Raw genomic sequence first — 21,012 nt, forward strand, 5'->3', positions numbered from 1 at the left:
GTCGGAGATTGTCCACACTATCAACCACAACGACTCGGTATTTTATGATGAACTATATTTGAACTATGGCATGTATAGGGATTTACTTATTTTGAATGTTGTATTATGATTTTGCTAAAGAATGATGTGTAAATATCTAATGATGAATGGTTGTCAAAATGGCTAAGTATGAAGGTGTTTGTTGTTGTACATGTCTATGTGATAAATTATGCATAGAAATCATGAAAGAGTAATAATTTGCAAAGAAACAAATTTCAAACAGCAGCAGTGACCTGATTTTGAAAAATCACTTAGGATAGTATAAAATGAATTAGAGGGTTTATGATATATAGAATGAAAGCTTGTTGAGTCTATTTTCATGGAAAAATAACGATTTAGCAAAAGGAATTTTATATTTTGAGATATGTGAATTTTGGTGAGACAGGGTCAGAACTGTTTTTGGAGTCCCCTGTTCTGAGTTTAGAAAATCACTAAAAATTGTACAAAAATATTTATGAGTTGTAATTTATATGTATAGATTCATTATTGAGTCTATTTTCTGTAGAAACAAGTGAGAACACAATATAAAAATCCTACAATGAGAAAACTTATTTTTAGTGGCAAGAGGTCAGGACAGTCGAGTGGTGAAATAGGTGAGACTTTAACTAATAAACTGTACTAATTGGCTGAACCAAAAATTCTGAAAAATTTATGGTAAGAAGTAGGGGTGTTCAATCGGTTAACCAACCCGAAATAACATTAACCGAATTAACCGACCTTTCAAAATTTTTAACCGTTAACCGAACCAAATTTTTTTTAAAAAAAATTAACCGAACTGAAATTTTTTCGGTTAATTCTGTCGGTTAACCGAATTAACCCAAAATTATATATATTGGTTAAAAATTAACTGAATTAACTGAATTACCCGAATTAACCGAATTAACCGAATTGAATCACTAAATAATTAAATTATTTTTAGACTTTTAGACTTTAGTTTTAGTTTTAGTTTTAGAATTTTATTTTTATTTATTAAATTATTTGTAATTTTTATGATTGGGTTGGGTTGGGTAATTGGGTTGGGTTGAATATTTGGGTTTGTTAGGTGAATAGTGGGCCTATTTATATATTATAATTTTATTTATTAATTTTTTCGGTTAAACCGAAAAATTTTGATTAACCGACCGGTTTTGAACCGAATTAACTGTTAACCCGAAAAATCAAAAAATAATTAACCGACCCCCGACCGAAAAAATTTGGTAAACTGACCGATTAACCGAATTCGGTCGGTTAACCGAATTTTTTCGATTTTACCCAAATTTTGCACACCCCTAGCAAGAAGATATATGAGTCTAGTTTCAGGGAAAATTTAAGGATTTAAATTTTGAGTTCCGTAGCTCGAGTTATAAATGATTTAGTGACTGCTGCGCGAGTAAACAGCTTTATCATAAATAGTGAGATAAATTTTAAAAGTAAATTTTTATGCCCCGTACTAATAAGTTAAGTAAAGTAATGCCTCGAGCTCGACTCCGGCTACGGTCTCGGGTAAGGGGTGTTACACGAATTCACTAAAGGACAAAAAAAATCTGCTTTTTTTTAATGTTATTTTCTTGTTGTTTTCTCCCTATTGTGCTACCATTTTACTATTGTGTTGCTACTATTTTGTTGTTATTGATTGGATATTGTATAAAACTTATTTTATTGTTGATTTTGTTATTATTTTAAAGGCATTTGTTAATTTTGTTATTATTTTAGAGGTGTTTGCTTATTAAGTTGCATTTATTTTAGTGTTATTTAAGTCTACATTTTTTTTAAATTTTATTTTTAATTTGTTGAGAAATATCTATATTGATGTTTTTAGTATTTTTGATGTATTATATATATTTAAAAATTATATAAAAATAATATAAAAAATTAATATGGGCGGACTGGGTTGGATTTGGAAAAAAATTTAGGCTTATTTTTCGGGCTGAGCCCATGCCTAATAAATGAACCTAAATTTTTAGTTGAGTCTGGCCCGGCCCATGAGCACCTAGCTGGTGTATTACCTATTTACTATTTCTTTGAAAAACACTTAATTCAACACTAATCACAGAATAAACCCATTTTGGTAGTGCTAAATTTATAGGTTGTTTTAGTTGTAATTTATTGATATTGTAGGCCACGGTGACCCTAATTATGGGGAGAGAAGCAGGACAGGCAAAAATTGGATCTAACGTTTAACATTTAGGCCGTTGCTCTGACATAGCAGGGAAATCCATAGATATATTTGTTGGTTTAATATCATGATTTAGATTTTCCTCACCTGGTTCTCGTGCTAGCGGTCTTCCAGCCCCACTGAATGATGCTCGAAACACATGTAATGAATTGCAGTTAAAAGGTTATTATATTCCTGGCATTCATCGGTTACAATTTGGTTTCCATAACTTGAAGGTCATCATTAGCTGCTGTGAATCTTAACCACAAAACGAGGCCTCATCATTAGCATCACGCAAAACTTCGTAATAAGAAAGCAGTCCATGCCTTTGGCTCTCAAGAAAATGCCAATCTCACTTCATTCACGTTTATTTAAATGGAGCTCCTGTGTGAATAAAATGGCTACAACAGAGGTTTTTGTTAACTGTTTTGGTTCTTTAAAGTTGCAATTCCGGCTTAAAAATCTGAAACCTAAAGCTTTTTTTTTCTTGATTAACATTCTGATATTTTGGAAGTTTAATATCCATTAAAAGAAAAACACTCCTAGCAATGTCGCAGAATTTTGCAGCTGAGAATAACTCCAGTTTTCCCTGTCTGCTGGTAACAAAGGAACTCCGTCTTTTTTTCTGAAATGAACACTACAAAAGGAATAATAGGAAGAAAAGATTTGAACAATGTTTATGCTTCTAAAAACCCAGTCATTCTAAGAATCGAATTTCGAACTTGACACAAATCCCTTCCTTTAAGCGTCCTTCCATTGCCACTACAAACCGAAAACGCCATTTTCCCAGCAACTCTCCTCTCCACTATCACATGCGGTGGCACTAATTCCCCACCCTCCAATTCATCGGCTTCGCCGCCGTAATCAAAAACAGTACAACAGTGCCGACGGCGGCGCGAAACGTTAACAGGAAGCGAACAGTCTGCCATCTTCTTCCCGGTACTGTTTTTCTCGAACTTACCGGAGTTAAGTGAAAGACGAGCAGTTTTAGAGAATCCGAAGCACCCATCATCAGCCTCCTCGTAACGGCAGCTACGGAGGTCGGAAAATATAACCTCCAACTCTTGGAATTCTTCTACCTCTTTAGCCATGAAGGATATTAGATTAAGATTGTAGTAATCTAGAAATGTATACGAAGGGAATTAATTTATAGGAGAGGATATCATTCGTACTTAGCACAGCATCGACTTTTTCTTTTTTTTAAGTTGTGGTGTTAGAGAAAAGATGGCGTCATCTAAAAGTCATTTACGCAGTCGCGTTTTTCTCTCTTTCTCTGTATTAATTGTCAAGACTTGTTGGGACAAGACAACAATTGAACGAAATTATAATTTTTATAATTATAAATATCTTATAATTACAAAAATTGCTTTTTTTATGAGTTTAGTTGATTAAGTATAATTATATTGTAATTTTCTGAGTATGTTTGGTAGTAGACCTGTTTATGAGTCGGGTCACCTGGCCGGCCCGATCGTTCACCCGAAATGTAGTAGGATTTGAATGAAAATATAGGCCTAAAAAATAGGTTTAGATAAAATAAATAAGGCCCGTTTAAAAAATGAGACGGGCCTCAGGTAAGACATTTTTACTTGGGCCCGGCCCGAATTCACTAAAGGAAAAAAATATATATTTTTTTAATATTATTTTCTTATTGTTTTCTCCGTATTTTGCTACAATTTTATTATTATGTTGCTACTATTTTGTTGTTATTATTTGGATATTGTATAAAATTTATTTTATTGTTAATTTTGTTATTATTTTAAAGACATTTGTTAATTTTGTTATTATTTTAGAGGCATTTGCTTGTTAAGTTGCATTTATGTTAGTGTTATTTAAGTATACATATTTTTTAAAATTTGTTTTCAATTTGTTGGGAAATATTTATTTTGATGTTTTTAGTATTTTTGATGTATTATATATTTTTTAAAATTATATAAAAAATAATATAAAAATTAATATGGACAGGCCGGGTCGGGTCTGAGTTTTAACATTTTTATTCGGGTCGGGCTTAGACAAAATTTTGGGCCCATTCCTTTTGGGCTGGGCTCGGGCCTAAATTTTTTGTTGAGCCCGGCCCGGCCTGGGCCATGCACACCTCTATTTGGTAGTACAAATTATAATTACACAGTTATATAATTTATATTTTTAAAAAATATTAATTACTATAAAAATTATTAATATGATAACAAAAATTTTAAGCAAGAAACAAAAACTAAAATCAAATCATTATATGTATTATGTTAGTTCAAAAGAGTAGTTGTGTATACTATTACTAATAAAAATAATAAGAAAAATAAACATCATATATAATTTTATCTAATTGTTCTACTATTTCATATTTGTTGGGTTATTCCCTATTTAATATTTAACATAAGCTCTTTTTTCATCAAACGTTAGTCTTTGACTGAGTTTATCATCATCCGAATCTGAATATATATCATTAAGATTATCAATATCTCTTTTTTCCATATACTCTTTGAAGTATGTATCATCCCAAATTCACCTATGAATGAAGCTATGATGTGTGCAACATGTAAGTGTGATGGGTTGTGGATCAAAGCCCATGACAAATGCACACATAACGTTCTATGAAGATGTGAATTGACCCGATGATGGGTTGTGGATCAAAGCCCATGACAAATGCACACATAACGTTCTATGAAGATGTGAATTGACCCGATTCGTAGAACATATGGAGAAGCTCATCTATTTGAAGCCTTGGAAAACTTTCTTTGTGAATTTTTATTGTTGAGAGTAAAGCTGACTTAAATGGATTTGAAGCTAAAGAATCGCCCAACATCGTGCGGTTTGCAAGACTAAAATTCTAGCCCCATAACACTAGTACAATCTAACTTTTTTTTATGCTATACAAAGATGACATTCTTAATATGGAAAATATTCTTTAGAATAACAAATGTCATCTCAACCCGGTTTCTAAGCCTTGAATGTCTAAAATTAATGAGCTCGCGAGCCATCTATAATGCTTGTGTTTAGCTCCACTCTCTTAAATGGTATCATACACTATGATATGGTACAAGAAAACATTTTCTACTTGCATAATTAACATCTACCATATAATATTTGAGTTCACAATACAAATAATATGTATCTTTAATCATAAAAGCTTATATAAATTTATTTTGAAGAGAGAATTATGCTAAATTTTGTAATATATAGCATGGACACGTAAAAAAGTAATATATACCCTTTCTATAATATGTAAACTATATAAAAAATAATATAAGATCTATAATAAATATACCCTTTCTAAAAAAAAGTTTTTATACTTATAAATAATATAAATTTTTGTCTAATAGAAAGTTGTTTTTTTTACAAATAAATTATGATAAAAACTATATTTTTTACTAATAGGCATATTATTTTTATAATATATAGTATGGACACATAAGTAAATTATGTTCAAATTTATTGGCTATAACTTTTTATAAATAAATAATTATAACACTTTTATAACCTGTAAATCAATTTTCATGACAAACTTTTAGGTCGTAACTTTTTAAAAATAGGATTTAAATAATATAATTTTTGTTATAACTTTATAAAATACATATAAATTATTTTTATAATATAATATTTTAGAATTTTATAATATAATAATCTTTGGCTATAATCATCATAAACACTTATACATGTTCATGCTTATAATATAAAAAAATTATAATTTAAACTTGTATAAAAATAAATTTTAAAAAATTAAATTTAGATGTAATTACCTGTGTAATTACTCAAATTCTCACCCCCTAAGATTTGAAAAGTGTAATTTGGGTGCTCCAATTACACCAAATTAAGTGGAACCTACCAACTACAATGGTTACCTAAACATGTCACTGCCGTATAATTATAAGTAATTATACCAAAATTCGATTACTAGGCGACTTTCAAACACTACCTTAATAAAAATGAATTATTTAATTCATTTTTTAAATATCATAAAAAGTCATAAAATGAAAAAACATTAAAAAATCTAAAATTTTAAAATTCATAATTTATTTTATAAAATTATAAAAATAATTTTAAAATTTATAATTATGCGAAAATCTCGTAAGAATTGGGGAAGGAAAACATAAAACAGCTAAATTAAAAAAAAAACTCTTAAAACATAATCTAGAAAGAATCTAGATAAAATGGTGTCTAGATTTACCTAATCTAAAATGAGTATGGATGTGTATTTGTCTAGATTCAATCTATTGTATTTAATATTTTTAAATTTTTATAATTTCAAATTTTTTAAAGAAATAATGTTTACAGAAAAAAATAGATATTTTTAGATTTTTAGTTTTTGGAATTTTCTAATATTTTAGATTTTTTTCATTTTTAAGATTTTAACAATTTTATAATTTTATAATTTTAAACTTTTTATATAGATAACATCATTTGATTAGATGAGGTTATATAAATTGGAGTAGCATGATAGACAAAATGAAAATATAATCACTAAACCAACAAATATTGGTACAGTTAGGAGGATAACTACAAACTTTGAACATAAATCGTAAAATGGACATGAAAAATATCAAAACAAAATATAATAATTAGATAAAAAATTCTTGAAGTGCTATATTGAGAATTTATGTATAGTAGAAAAAGGTTGAGATGGGTATTAAACCAAAACAATAAGCTTAATTAATTTTAATAAATATTTACAACTAGCTTCTTAGAGTCAAAATTTTTTTTATTTGAGGTCCTACTTTCAGGGGACTTACTTATATGTGTTAGGTGGTCGATATTCTCATGATTATGTTCCCTTCATGATGGCTGCAGGTAGAATTCTCGGGTATAGGTCGGGTTAGAATAAGTTGGGAGGTGAAGTAAGAAAGTTTTTAAAGTTAGAATTAAATTATAAATTAAAAAAATGTAATTTTATCATCGTATGAATTTAAAATTTAATTTTTTTAAAAATATAGTGTATAATTTATTATTTTAAAAGTTAAAATTTGATTATAAATTTTAAGATAAAATAATTTTATCATTTAATCAACGATCATGGTTAGTGCCTCTCTCTTCATGTGTATATTGAATTGAATCTAGGATAGAGATTTTATTAATTTGAATCAATTTAATATTATATTTAATAATAAAAAACAATTTTGTTTAAATATGAAAAAAAGAATCATTAAAAATTTAATATTATTTTAAATAATAAAATTGAACTTTCGTCTAGAAAAAAGATGTTCTGATTTATGACTAACTCAACCATGAGAAACACAATGTTGTCATCCTATTTTCTAAGCATTTAAATGCGCACACACTGTCATGGTGTCAACATAATCTCCCAAATCCTAATCATACACAAGGAAGAAAAAGTATTTATTACTAAAATCATTTCATAATCTTTTTTTATTGTTAGTTGAATTAAGGTAGCAAGGTTAACTTGTTAAGATTTTGGGAATTTTATAATGATAAATTCTAATTCTAATTATTTGGAGGTATTATTTGTAATTATAATTTTATTTGTATTTGTAACTTCTAGACAAAAATAAACTTCCACTTATTAATTGAAAAATAGATTAAATTTAAATTTAAATTAATGTTAATTAAAATATTTTTATAACTATTTATATTTATATTATTTTATTTTAAAATTATTGAAAGTAAATATTTTATTTAATAAATCAAAGCTGTTAGTCTCTTTTCATCAACCCTTAAGGAAATGATATTTTTCCAAATGATGAATTTTATAGTAAAAACATTCGTATGGTCTCAATTTTGATATTAAGTAAATAGATTTTTTTTAAAATTGGGTAAATTAATCTTTATTAATTTGAAAGTAAGTAATTAAGGATAATTAATCACGATGTTAACGTTTTCTTTCAATCGTACATAATATTACTTGGTACAATAATAAAATTAGCCCTTGATGTTTATATATTTTGTGTGAATGATGATATAATATACAAATGTTGGCTAAATTTGTTAAATCATGGTCAAATTTAACAGAATGTGTAAATTTTGAAAGTTAAAATTATTATTATACCAATAAAATGTACAATTAATAGATAATTAACATTGAGATTAATTGTCTTTAGTTGTTCACTGTTGAAATTGATAAATATTAAATTGTTCGATCTTTTAGATGATGAATTTGTTGAACAGAGATATAGAAAATCCTTTTACCATTTTTTATCAAATCTGGAGAGTTTGTTTTTAATCTTATTATTTAAAAATTTGGTTAAATATGTTATAACTTTTGTATTTTTAAAAATTTAGAATTTAATTTTTTATTTTTATTTTCAATAAATTAGTCTATTTATTTTTAGATTTTAAAAATCAGGATCATTAACACTATTAATTTTTTCTTTTGATATTTTGAAATAAATTTTTTAATCTTATGTATTAAAAAATGACTAATGAATTTGAATTTAATAAAAAATATTAACATTAGACTTAAAATTTAAAATCTAAAAAGTAAAAAAATTATTTTCTAAAAATAAAATATATAAACTAAATTCTAAATTTTCAAATAATATAGATAGTTATAATATATTTTAAACTAATTCTTTTCCTATTTTAGTATCCAAATTATGATTTTCATCTCACTTTTTTCATCTCCGTGGAACTAGTAGTTTTTACTACTTTTTTCTGACCAAAACTTGAAAGTGGATTCTCTTCAACAGAGAAGAAGTAAATCAATGGCTTATGGTTGTATTCATTCAAGAAGCTATCCATTATCTACATGGTCCAAAAACAAGGTTGATAAATTGAAGCTTTCAGGTTTCATTTTCCTTTTCCAGGTTGCCATCTTATTTTTACGGAATATTTGTAATTGAAAAAGGTTGAATTTTTTTTCCAGGTTCAAGGAAACGAAGTAGCTTTTTCTTTAGGTTATGGGTTTTCAATTTGCAGAACTCCCAATGTTAAATGTTCACAAAAGCTGGGTGAACAATCACTGAGCATTTCCAGAGCTGTTGAGAAGTGGGTCTCCTTTAAAGGATTGAATTCAATTTATCAAAATCTTGAATTAGAAGCCTAAAGTTACTAAATTTTTGAGGGTGCAGGAAACCAGTGAAGAAGTCTGGAAAGAACGAGCATCACTTGTGGAAGAAAAGAGATTCAGCTGGCTCAGGACAAAAGGCACTCAATCTTGTTAGAATTGTAAGTTTAATTTGCTCTTTTGTTCTATATTGAGTATAGTTTTCAGTTATAGTATGTATTTAGTATTTGAAGATAAAGCTATACACTGATTCTATATGTAAAAGCAGGTTTCTCAGCTTCCCAGTGAAAAAGAGACTGTTTATGGAGCATTGGACAAATGGGTAGCTTGGGAGACTGAGTTTCCATTGATTGCAGCTGCAAAAGCTTTACGAATTTTGAGGAAGAGGAGCCAATGGCTGCGTGTTATTCAAGTATGTTGGTATTCTTGCTTTGTGTTTTCCAGCTTCTTAAATGCATTCATTGATGCAGGGAAGCTTTATATGTTCAATAATTTTCCATTAATATATATTATATTAAAATAGCCCTGTATTATCATATTTAATTCTATAGAATATTCTCAATCGGTATTTTAAAGGAACCTTAATGCTTCAGTATTTTAATATAATATATGTTAATGGAAAATTATTGAACATATAAAGCTTGGTTATGTTCAGTATTTTCTTGGGTTAAATTAGATTTCATGAAGTCGCTAATACTCAGGTGGCAAAGTGGATGTTGAGCAAAGGCCAAGGAGCTACGATGGGAACATATGACACCCTTCTACTTGCTTTTGATATGGATAATAGAGTGGATGAGGCTGAATCATTGTGGAACATGGTTTTACATACACACAATCGTTCTATCTCAAAGCGATTGTTTTCTAGGATGATTTCTTTATTTGATCATCATAGCATGCCAGAGAAGATAATAGAGGTATGCCAATCACCATCCCGAATGCCATACAAAACCAATTCTGATGTTTTTACTTGATACCACTAATCTGTTTGTGAGAATTTGTATCAAATGAAGCACAATTATGTTGGTTATGAGTTATTGGTGTTTTTTTAAGGTATTTGCAGACATGGAGGAGTTATGTGTCAGACCAGATGAAAACACAGTCAGGAAAGTAGCTCGTGCCTTTCAGGAACTCGGCCAAGAAGACAAGCAGAAGTTGGTTCTTAGAAGATACATGAGCAAATGGAAATATATCCACTTTAATGGCGAACGGGTTAGAGTGAAAAGACATACGTCAGATGAAGATTGATGCTCAATTCAGTGAGTGCATTCTCTTGGCATCAATGGCATAATATGAGTTTGTATCTATTGCGTTGGACCTTGCCAATCAGGTATTGCAGCAACAAGGCATCTTATTCACCTTCTTTGAGATAGGCAGCATACACTTGAATGCTATATGAATAGTTCATCATTTCAGGGGGTTGTTCCCTGTATATAACTGTAGCTTGCATGTTGCAAGCCTCTTCTTTAATTTCTGGGGATATATATGCTGTGAGAGGGCCGAAAAGGGTTTTTGCTGTTAATGTAGGATAGTGTTTTGGGATTTTGTCCTTATAAGACTCTTATGTCTTCAGAGTTCAGATCATCATTGGTTCAATTGAAATATTAAATAGTTTTTGAAGAAGTCCCCACTATGAATTATTAGTTATTTTCTTTGAGTGTCATCACAGTGTTTCTAGAGTGGCATAACACAAATTGATGACCGTGATGTGTGCTTGTGCACTAATGGTTGACAATGAAGGCTGTGGTGGTTGGTGACTCCTGGTGGCAGTTTGGCCTTAAAGAAGTATATACCATTGCATCTGGCCAATGTGTGATTTTCAATGAAGGTATAATTGGTAACTGCAGTCTTTGAATTGATTTTAGCTTTTAAAACTCTCTTCAACATTTGCTTGCCATGCCTTCTCAAGGCCTAGCTAACAGTTTGGTTTGTTTTTAACTGTTCTTGCCATTGATACTGATGGGAAACAAGTCAAAAGAAGAATTGAACTGAAATAAATTGATTGAGAAATCAAAAACTAAAATTTTATTTTGAAAAAGAAAATAAAACTTTCTGGAAAGCTTTACCTTTAATGTGAAGAATGATCAAATTTAAAAGAGATTCAATGAATTTCAGTGCGAGAAACGTGAAAGGCCAGTTACATGATAGTACCACCAAGATGTCAATGGAAGTTGCTGCTTCTAATTTCCCTCCATTGTAGATCCATCAGTGTTCATACTGTCGATCCATGAATTTGTCAGCTCTGTTAAGAGTTTAACAACATCATCTGATGATCTAAGGAGATACCGAGCATTAGACCTTTTCCGAGCTACAGAGCAAGAAAAATAGTTGTCCCCCTGAAGATCAAGTACTGAAGAACCCTCTTGCAACGACATTCTATCTACCACCCTTGATTGGAAAACATCTGTGTTTACATGGTAACTTTTGCTTCTCTCAATAGTTGGCATAGGACGATGTTTCTTAAGGCGATCTTCCCTGGATAGACTTCTACTTGTCGATAACTTTGAAACAGATGTCCTGACTGGTGGTGTTACATGGGATCTGACAGGGGCTGGCACTTCTGACGGAAGCTCTGGCTCGAAAAAGGTATAAATGTCTTCATCCTGAACCAATTACAGAATGTTTAACTTCCAATTATTCGTATTTAAGGGTGAAGAATGAGCATCTTTCTGTGTTCCTGAACATATGAGTTCCTTGCCTTATCATTGGCTTTATATTTCAGAATTTATTCAAGCAATGCTAGAAAATTTTCAATTATAGGTCAAAATAGCTAGTGGTGCTAAAACCCCTAAAGCTTTACGTGGTAGAGTGAAAAAAAATTAGAAAAATGGATAATTGAAGGTGTAGAAAACAGAAAGATAAAAAAATATTTTTTTTCCATAGTTGTTCCAGATAGAAAAGATTAAAAATTTGAAAGAATTTCTTTTTCTTTTTTGGTAGAGTTGAAAAATGAGAGGAATGAAAATAGAACATTAGAAAAATGCATAATTTTGAATTATCATACACCTTTTTCTCATTTTTGTCCTCTGATTATTCCAATTTGGAAAGATTAATTTTTATGCATTGGAATAAAAAATGGTTATTTTTATTTCTTTCTTTTCCTACCAAACCCACTCAAAATTTATTTTTTTGTCTATTTTTCTACTCCCTCTTATCCTTCCACATTTTCACTCAACCAAACACACTTTAGAACTGTTAGGTGATCTTATTGCATATTCAGGTCTGTTCCCATTTGAACAAACAGTTTGGAATTGCAGCACAATAAGATATGGTTAATGCAGTGTCTTCAAACTAAATATTTCCATGCGGGGAATTCCTCAAAATAAAGGGAAACAGCTTAAAGTTGGTAATTGAAACACACCTTAGCTAGAAAGTGGCCAATGCATAGGACATAATCAATGGGTTCCTTCATGCCTTTGTTATGAACAATTTCTCCAAGGATTCGGTCGATCGCTGCACCCTGACATATATTCATCGAAGCATGAGATAAGCCAGCCTGTGATGCTGAATGAATAGCAGAAGAGTAATACCACCAATGCATACCTTTGTAACACCGACAGATCGAACCTCAATGGACCGGCTGCCTTGGACAACGTCTAAAGATGCATTAGAGATTGGACCTGTCCAAAGATGCTGCAACAAATCCCTTGCTTGAAGTCTTCCGAACTCGACATCTAGAATTTTAAGTTGTTAAGACCAATAAACGCCAGAAACCAACATTTAGCTTAAATCTGATGTGATTATCATATGCTAAACAGAAGAGACAACATGAATTAGTTGAAGTTTATTGATGAGAACCTGCGTATTTATAGTTCCATATAAGTGAAGTTTCCCGGAGCTCGAAATGAGATCGAGGAGTTCTTTCAGTAAAATATTCGAATACATGCTGAGATCACAAATAAGCATCAGACAGTTTAGAACCTGCAGAACTCAGTACGCATTTAACTTTTATTCATCTAACTAACGTATAACCTTGACGCTATCCACCCATTCCATGTTTAAATTTTCCGGCATTGTCGTCATCCAATCTCCTTTCGTAGCTCGTAAGAACATTCCGTTTTCTGCTGCCAACCACATGCTGTAATCACCAAAGTTCTGCAGAGCAAATTATTAGTTCAACTATTTGAGAAAGAAAGGGAAAAGAGTAGAAGAACTAAAGTCATATTTAGAAAAGTAAAAAGAAGCTTACATCATCCAGGACACTTCTATCACTTCCACTGAGGACAACAATTGTAGTCTTTGGATCATCACAGAGCTTTCTCAAAGGTTCTTGTAAATCCGGGCGTAACTTGGGCTCCATTTCTTTAATTTGGCTGCCCTTCCTCCCAAGGGTATCCACTGGTTCAGTTAAAGTTGCATTGAATCCCTGTATGGAAGTTTGATCATGAAAATGAAAGGGAAAACCAGAAGGAACTCTTTTTCATAGATTCTCTTCATGAAATGTTCCAAGAGGTAGAGAGTCTAACAGCTTTCTCTACCTTGTCAAATAAAGAATGAAGTTGTAAGAAATTAAAATACCAGTATGAGCAATCGGTTATTAGACTTCGCGTAACGATCAACTGCAACTTCAATTGGAAGCGGTGGTGGGATTTGTCTTGTCCTTAATTGAGCTTCAACAATGGTATCATTAAGTTCACTACAAGGAAAAGTTTTTGTTAAAATAAAAATTGAAACAAGAGAAAGACATAAGGGAAACCAGCCAATCATCCGTTACTAAAATTCCAGGATCTTGAAAAGAAAAAAGAACTAGTGTTCTCTTTTTTGTTTTTTAACAAAAACATGAAGGCAAAGGGTGTTGCTAGTAAGCCTTATTTTCTCTCTTTCCTGTCACATGATAAGCACCGGTTGGTCCTGCCCTCACTTCCTCAAGTTTTCATGAAAGAAATTACCAGTACTAAGCTAAGATCAAACACCTTACAAAGGTTGCAGCCCACTCTTGTGATGTGTGTGTAGTTACATGCACGAAGTTATGGTGGTGGCGTTTCTCTCTCTCATCAGCTGGCATATTCAAAGCATAACCGATTGAAGAAGCAACTTCGGTGACGTTCCATGGATTAACCAAAATGGCTCCAGCACCAAGAGATTGAGCAGCCCCTGCAAACTAGAATTAAGCAGAGACGTCTTTACTCTGAAAATTTAAGACTTCGGGAAAAGCCATGAATAGATTTGATTCCTTGTCAGATTCAAGTACCTCACTTAATATAAGAACCCCTTTCTTGGAAGCTTGGCAGGCAACAAACTCATAGCTGACAAGGTTCATTCCATCCCGCAAAGATGTCACAAGAGCTACATCTGCATAATTAATTAATTTCCAAAAGTTTGGACTTGCGTGAGAAAAGTTGTCATAGTGAAAGAAAAAACGAGAATAGTGATTGAAAGTTGTGTTATGGCACAAAAGTCAGTACCAGTAACAGCGTATAGTGCACATAATGCATGAAAATCAAGAGAACGGTCCTATAAAAGAGTAAGGAAATGCATTAGAAATCTTTACACAATCAATGAACATGGAGGCGTGTTGAAAGTAACAATAAAGGGTAGGATAATGTTGTCTTAAGCAGATAAAAAACAATGATCCCGTGGGGAAAAGAAAAACTTCTCCTTAATGTCTTGATGGCAGTGCATTAATGGCTCTAAAATTGACTAAATAGTGCATTGCTAAGCTTGAAGGTAAGCACAATAGCTCTTTCATCATATTACAGTGAAATACAAAGATGATAAAGGTATAGCCGAACCAGATGATGTATAGGTACAGCAGTAAGAGTTCCAAATCTTCCATTAATTCGACCAACAATCTCATGAACCTGGCTAGTAAGCTTTTGATCTATGAAATCAAGAAAATCAACGTGTAAGATTTTGACAGGGGGGGAGAGGGGGAGGGAAGAAAGCAACATCCACATCAGCAAATCTAAACGAGTTGTACATCTTGAGATGCTAGTGTATTAGTAAGATGGACCATGCCAATAGTTAATACCCTTGACAGTACTTGTAGCAAAAGCCAAGGCAATCTTTTAAAGTAATCTAGTAGAATTAGAAAAATGTTGTATAAAGGAACATACACTCAGGAACATCAGTCCTGGTAGGGACAGCAATTTGCAGGAGAACCACCTTATCACGCCAATTAGGATTTTCCTCAAGGAATTTTTCAAATGCCAAAATCTTCTGTGGTATACCCTTGATCATATCAAGCCGATCAACGCCTAACATTACCTTGCAATTGTTAAACATTAACCATGAGTAACTCAATAAACTGTTCGCAGATTTGCATTAAAATGCCCTATAGATGGTATAGACATATTAACAAATATCATCAAGTGTAATCGACTATGGTGCAAAGAAGACACAGAAAGAAAGAGAGACAAACGAATCAATTCGTACCTTTCGGCCAGCAAACCTTTCTTTCAGTTCTTTCATGTGATCTTGAACTTGAGGGAGTTCAAGAGCTCGAATGAACCGATCAGAATCAATCCCTATTGGGAACTAAAATTTAAAGTTCCCAAGAAAAAAAGGGAAGATGTGATAAGGAATAATGTATTTACAATGCTAAAAGAACTCTGCAAAAAATAAATAAATAAATAAATATATATATATATATATATAAATTGGCATTTTAAAGCTAGGACATACTGCAGCTACACGAGTCAGCCTTCCTTGATCCTCTACTCCTTCAGGTGTGCCTTCCAGCCCAAGAATACGAGTACAAGCACTAACAAAATGCCTTGCATAGTCATATGTATGGAAGCTGGAAAGTTAACATGCCAACAATTAAACAAGATATATGTATTAGCTTTCAAATGTAGCAATGCTGGTAACAAAAAATGATCTTTACCCTACTAAATCAGCAGCAAGTACTGATCTGAGCAGCTCCGACCTAGACGGTAGTGTCCTATGGATTTCAGAAGAAGGAAAAGGAGTATGCAGAAACCAACCAACTTTCATTTTTCTGTTCCGCTCTTTCAAACATTTTGGAAGAAACATTAGGTGGTAATCATGACACCAAACCACATCCCCTTCCACATAATGTTCTTTAACGACTTCAGCAAACATCTGGTTTGCTTTCTTATACGCATCAAACTGAGATTGAAAGCTTCTAGTAGTTGCAAGGCGGTCTTCTTGTGGGAGACCAAGGTAATGAAACAAAGGCCACAATATGTTGTTACAATATCCATTATAATATTGATGAACAATTTCTTCATCAAGAAATACTGGTATACATCTCTGCATTATGTAATGAACACGATTAAACATTTACCCCAAAATCTTTTTTATCGATTACAAGTTAAATTGTTGAAAACATCAAGAATTTGATTTGTTTGTAACCTTTTCAGCTAAAGCTTTAATTAATGCCCTTTGTCCAATTTCATCAGGGACATTTACACCAGCCCAACCAATCCATCTTGTCTCAAATTCCTTCACACCTTCGTAAAAAAAAATGTAAAACATTGCAATGTGAAAACTCAACAATTGAAAATGAATTCCAAAAAATGTAAGCGATAGAGAGAAAGAAGTGATCATTTATGTTATACCGAGGAGTGCACTGACTAAGCCTCCTACACTTATCTCAAGATGCCATGAATCCACCCCACGTCGTACTGCAGAAACGGGAAGCCTATTAGCAACCACCAAGAGGCGCTCTCTGGAAGTCCGGGAATCTTGCCTTTCGCATCCATCAGTAGAACATCCATTAGCTGAAATGGTTTCCAAGGATTCTTCATCGTTGAACCAGCTGAAAGCTTCAAAAGAATCGGGTGAAAACGAGTCATTGTTCGATAACTCAGTTTCACCATCATTCAAAGACTTGTTGAATTTCCTTAACTCCCTCTCCCTAAGAAGCCTTTCCAATCTTGTTCTCGGTGTGCCACTGTTGTTACAGTTATATTTATTCCCTCGCATTCCGTTGCTTTTATTCGACAAATTAGGCTAACAAATCAAATAAAAGAACATTTACAAATCACAAACCATAATCACACTAACAATAGAAAAAAAAGGGTTTATTCTATCTCACCAGATTGTTATTGTTATGCGAAATGCAGGTATCTGGAGATGAAATCGACATTGGAGGTAACGAGAAAGGGTGAGATTGGAGAAGATGAAGAGGTGAGAGAGCAAGTTGGGGTAAACGCGGATATTTGGGATGCTAAGCCAAAGGCTGTGGTGGCTAACTCCAATGAGTTAGTTCATAAAAAATCTATCACCATATATATATATATGCACATATTTATGCATTTATACATATGCCATCATCATTTTCAGAGGTTATTCCTAGACCATGCAACCATGCTATATCCGTAACGTACGAATCCAGAATGGCTTGTCGAATGAGTTAACTTTGTCGTTTATAACCAACCATGATATTTCTAGGAAAAAAACCATTGGGATTTAAACTGTGAAATCATCATTCATTCTCAATTACGTTGATGGGTCACCTTCTGCATTGAAATGAACTGTCATTTTATTTATTCTTTATCCAAATAATAATGTTGTTATTTTTATGAAAATCATTAAAATATAATGGCTGAAAATAAAGTATGTGGTTTATAAGCTAACTTCACTTCAGAAAGTGAAAGAGATTATATATTGGGGTCACAATCACTCTCTTTTCCATGCTAACACAACTCTATTAATGTGTACTATTGTATTTTATATTTTGTTTTAAAATGATTTGGTATCACTTAATTCCGACAATTAAGGATTTTATTTATAAAATTGATATCTATTAAGATCTAAGTTATTTGTAAGATAATTTTTATCATACTAATTAAAATAATTTTAGGTTTAACGAGAATGATAAAAAATGTTAATTTGAATATTATAATAAGATTTTAGCTGCTTCGAATTTTTAATAAAAAATATTGAAAATAATTAAATGAATAGACACCTATTTATTAATCTAAAATAGGTTAACTTAAACAATGTTTGAAAATCTTAATAAGCAAATAAGCTGTAAGTAGGTAGGAACTATTGAAAAATTGTTGAAAATAATACTTATAATATTTTCTTATTTTTCTTAAATTAGTGATGACAATTTAGATGTTAAAATTACTATTCGCTTTTGAAGCGGATGCGATAGACTTCCTCAAATAATTGATTCGAATCTAATAGTTGGAAAATAAATACTTTTAACAAAATTTGAACCCAATACCTCATATATATATAAAGTCATGTTTAAACTATCAATACTCACCTTAAACATTGATTATAATATACAAAATTAATAAATAAGGTATAAAAATAATAATATATATTTTTAAAAGTTAAATATAATAATTATTTTTATAAAAAATATCTTCTTTAACATATTGTTCTCTTGTATCTAATTTAACTTTTCTTGAATCATATTCTTTTATATTCGTAAACCTAACCGAATAATTAATACCTAAATTTGTGTTTATCCTCTTTATTATTCGATTAATTGAATTAGTTAAATCACTTTTAAAAATTAAAAATATTTATATAATTTAATTAAATATTATAATATGAATTTATTTTATGCTATGGTATATAATTATATTTAGCACATATTATATTAAAAAATATATACATATGATTTAAAATGTTAAATTCAAATTTTTTTATGGATTTAAATATTCGAAAGATAATAATATTTAATTCAAATTTGGATTTGAATAGTAATACTCGGATAATTTGTAGGTAGATTTGCAGTTTCAAATTCAAATAATCCAAAATTACATATATATGATCCGTAATGAAATTTTCTTTCTATTTTTATTTTAACATTTGATTTTGTCTTGTCTGCATTTTTAAAATTGTAACATTTTATATTTTTATAGTACAATTTATTTCAAATATTTTGTATTAAAATTATTTAAAATTTGACTTTGTTTAAAATAACATAAAATATATTAAAAAGGATAAATTATAAAATATAAATTTTTTATACAATGAAAATTTTAAAACATGTGTTATCTTTTAAAAATGTTAAAATCTTATTGCATAAATTTTAATTTATAATAAGAGGTAAAATTGTAAATTAAAAAAATTGTCGTTACTATCTTTTTATTTTTTACTTCTTTTCGTATTAGTAGGAAGTTGGTTAAAATATCTCCATATTTTCTGGGAAGGTCGAATATTCAAAAATGAATCCAACAATAAATATGTAGTCATGATTTCAGAATAAAATTTAAAGCAAAACTCATTTTAAAAAACAAAAGTGAACTATATTCAATATTTTGTAAAATTTTAAAATTTAGGGATCAAAATATAAATTAATTAATAGTATAATGACTTTCGATGTAATTTACTCAAAAAATAATTTTTGTTTTTCTGGTACACAATCTAAAAATAGACTCCATTTCAAGCCAAAAAGAAAAGCTAACTTCCAATGGCAGACACTTAAGCGGGTTTAAGTGGAGGTCATTATGGGATTTTCCTTCTAAGGAAATCAATTTTTTGTCATAAGTTGACTTCGTTTTGTCTAATTATCTGAAAATAATTCCAAACCTTATGTAAAATTGGAAACAAAAAGCATGTAGTTGAGGTAGAAAGGTGGAATACTTGGCAAGTTTTGTTTTGATCTGTGGCTAACTTCGAAGAAGGAAGATGTAATTATGAGCAAGTGATGGATATATTACAATGAAATTCAACAAATGTTGTTTTCATTACTAACTAAGCAAGCCAAAACCCACGTTTTTAATTTATTGATTGGTATTCACTCAAAATACCTTTTCTTCCTTGATTGGTTAGAAGTGTATTCAGAATTTCAGATTATACGGAATTTTTAATTTTATTTTTACTCATTGTTGGTTTAATTTTTCAGCATATTTTATTTATTAATACTCCTATAATTTATAACCAATTTTAAATGTATAATAATTCATATCATGTCGAATTAATCTAAATTTGAAAAATAGTCCAAAGCTCAGTTTCTGTTTTGTGTAGATTTGAAAATTTATTTGAAAATTTTCTTTTGTACATAATGTATATGTATGTGATATATATATTTTACCGTCTATGTAAATAATAACCTTCTAATTATACAATATAAAATATAATAAATAATTAAAAGATATTTTCTATCCCAACCATAATCATGTTCTAGTTACCATAAAAACAAGTTATCATGTGAAACAAAATAAATGTTATACTTATACTTATATATCTACCCATCAACGAGTAGAATAACATACATTGGATTCAAGTCGATTGGAAAAAATAACTATTTGAATTTTTTGTTCGCAAATTCTTGATGTCCAAAGCTGTTTCATGAAAAAATGAACTCTAGAAGAGAATGGTAAAAAGAGCTTTCATTTGGTGCTAATAGTGCAAATAGAGAAAGTCATATAGCATCGACTTTAATAACCTAGTCTTAAATGAAAACTTTTGAATAGTTTAATGACCAAATTGTAACTTTTTTTTGTTAAGTGACCAAAACGAAAGCTTACCCATGGTTTAGTGACTAATGGTGTAGTTTACCCTAAATTTTATCTATAAAAATTATAGGTAAAAGTACCATGGAAGCCCTTAGTTAGATTGCATTTTGCACATTCTACTAAAAATAGGCAAATTAGCCCCTATATGTTAGATTTAAGAGCAAATTAGTCTTTTTTTTGTTAAAAATTTTATTCATTTGTACTATTAAAAATGGATGTAACTAATAGAATAACCAAACAATAACACGTGAAGTGTCAAGCGTACCTCATGTTGACGTACATAGACTAATTTTTAACAGTAGAAATGGTCCAAATGGATGAATTTTTTAACAAAATGACCATTTTACTTGTTGATCTAACATATAGAAACTAATTTATTTATTTTATTAGTAGAAAATGTAAAATACAACCTGACTCTTAGTACATAACATCATATATGTAAAACTTTATGGATTTTGAGGTATTAACGTTTAAAAGCCCACAATATACTTTAAAATGTCAAATGA

The 21,012-nt window shown here is 30.4% G+C and overlaps 3 protein-coding genes across 4 annotated transcripts; 1 reads left to right on the plus strand and 2 right to left on the minus strand.

Moving 5' to 3' along the window:
- Positions 1–2,850: 2,850 nt before the first annotated feature.
- Positions 2,851–3,264, minus strand: LOC105767481 (uncharacterized). The gene has a single exon (XM_012587033.2). It carries the CDS (start codon positions 3,262–3,264, stop codon positions 2,851–2,853), a length of 414 nt encoding a protein of 137 aa, XP_012442487.1.
- Positions 3,265–8,720: 5,456 nt separating this feature from the next.
- LOC105767447 (pentatricopeptide repeat-containing protein At4g18975, chloroplastic) lies at positions 8,721–10,742 on the plus strand. Of its 2 annotated transcripts, none has more exons than XM_012586989.2 (6): positions 8,721–8,880; positions 8,982–9,103; positions 9,187–9,283; positions 9,391–9,534; positions 9,824–10,036; positions 10,173–10,742. In XM_012586989.2, the coding sequence occupies exons 1-6, from the start codon at positions 8,821–8,823 to the stop codon at positions 10,365–10,367; spliced, it is 831 nt and encodes a 276-aa protein (XP_012442443.1). In that variant the 5' UTR covers positions 8,721–8,820; the 3' UTR covers positions 10,368–10,742. The 2 variants fall into 2 exon arrangements, with proteins under 2 accessions (XP_012442443.1, XP_012442445.1); XM_012586991.2 differs by having other exon boundaries at positions 10,183–10,370.
- A 366-nt stretch (positions 10,743–11,108) lies between these two features.
- On the minus strand, positions 11,109–17,269 carry LOC105767443 (alpha,alpha-trehalose-phosphate synthase [UDP-forming] 1). Its single transcript, XM_012586986.2, has 18 exons — positions 17,122–17,269; positions 16,643–17,036; positions 16,437–16,534; positions 15,946–16,334; positions 15,744–15,858; positions 15,495–15,596; positions 15,176–15,326; positions 14,852–14,940; positions 14,525–14,573; positions 14,311–14,411; positions 14,033–14,220; positions 13,638–13,755; positions 13,309–13,485; positions 13,092–13,214; positions 12,918–13,005; positions 12,663–12,793; positions 12,481–12,579; positions 11,109–11,722 (listed from the first exon to the last, which is right to left on the minus strand). The coding sequence occupies exons 1-18, from the start codon at positions 17,170–17,172 to the stop codon at positions 11,300–11,302; spliced, it is 2,886 nt and encodes a 961-aa protein (XP_012442440.1). The 5' UTR covers positions 17,173–17,269; the 3' UTR covers positions 11,109–11,299.
- Positions 17,270–21,012: the final 3,743 nt, after the last annotated feature.

This window comes from Gossypium raimondii, chromosome 5, assembly GCF_025698545.1.
Source record: "Gossypium raimondii isolate GPD5lz chromosome 5, ASM2569854v1, whole genome shotgun sequence".
NCBI classification, from domain to species: Eukaryota; Viridiplantae; Streptophyta; class Magnoliopsida; order Malvales; family Malvaceae; genus Gossypium; species Gossypium raimondii.

Coding starts and splice junctions, on each gene's coding strand:
- LOC105767443 (XM_012586986.2), bottom strand. CDS start 17,172: ATGTCGATTTCATCTCCAGATACCTGCATTTCGCATAACAATAACAAT. Junction 17,037..17,121: donor CGCATAACAATAACAATCTG/GTGAGATAGAAT, acceptor TTGATTTGTTAG/CCTAATTTGTCGAATAAAAG. Junction 11,723..12,480: donor TTGGCCACTTTCTAGCTAAG/GTGTGTTTCAAT, acceptor TAATTGGTTCAG/GATGAAGACATTTATACCTT.
- LOC105767481 (XM_012587033.2), bottom strand. CDS start 3,264: ATGGCTAAAGAGGTAGAAGAATTCCAAGAGTTGGAGGTTATATTTTCC.
- LOC105767447 (XM_012586989.2), top strand. CDS start 8,821: ATGGCTTATGGTTGTATTCATTCAAGAAGCTATCCATTATCTACATGG. Junction 9,104..9,186: donor ATTTCCAGAGCTGTTGAGAA/GTGGGTCTCCTT, acceptor TTGAGGGTGCAG/GAAACCAGTGAAGAAGTCTG. Junction 9,535..9,823: donor AATGGCTGCGTGTTATTCAA/GTATGTTGGTAT, acceptor GCTAATACTCAG/GTGGCAAAGTGGATGTTGAG.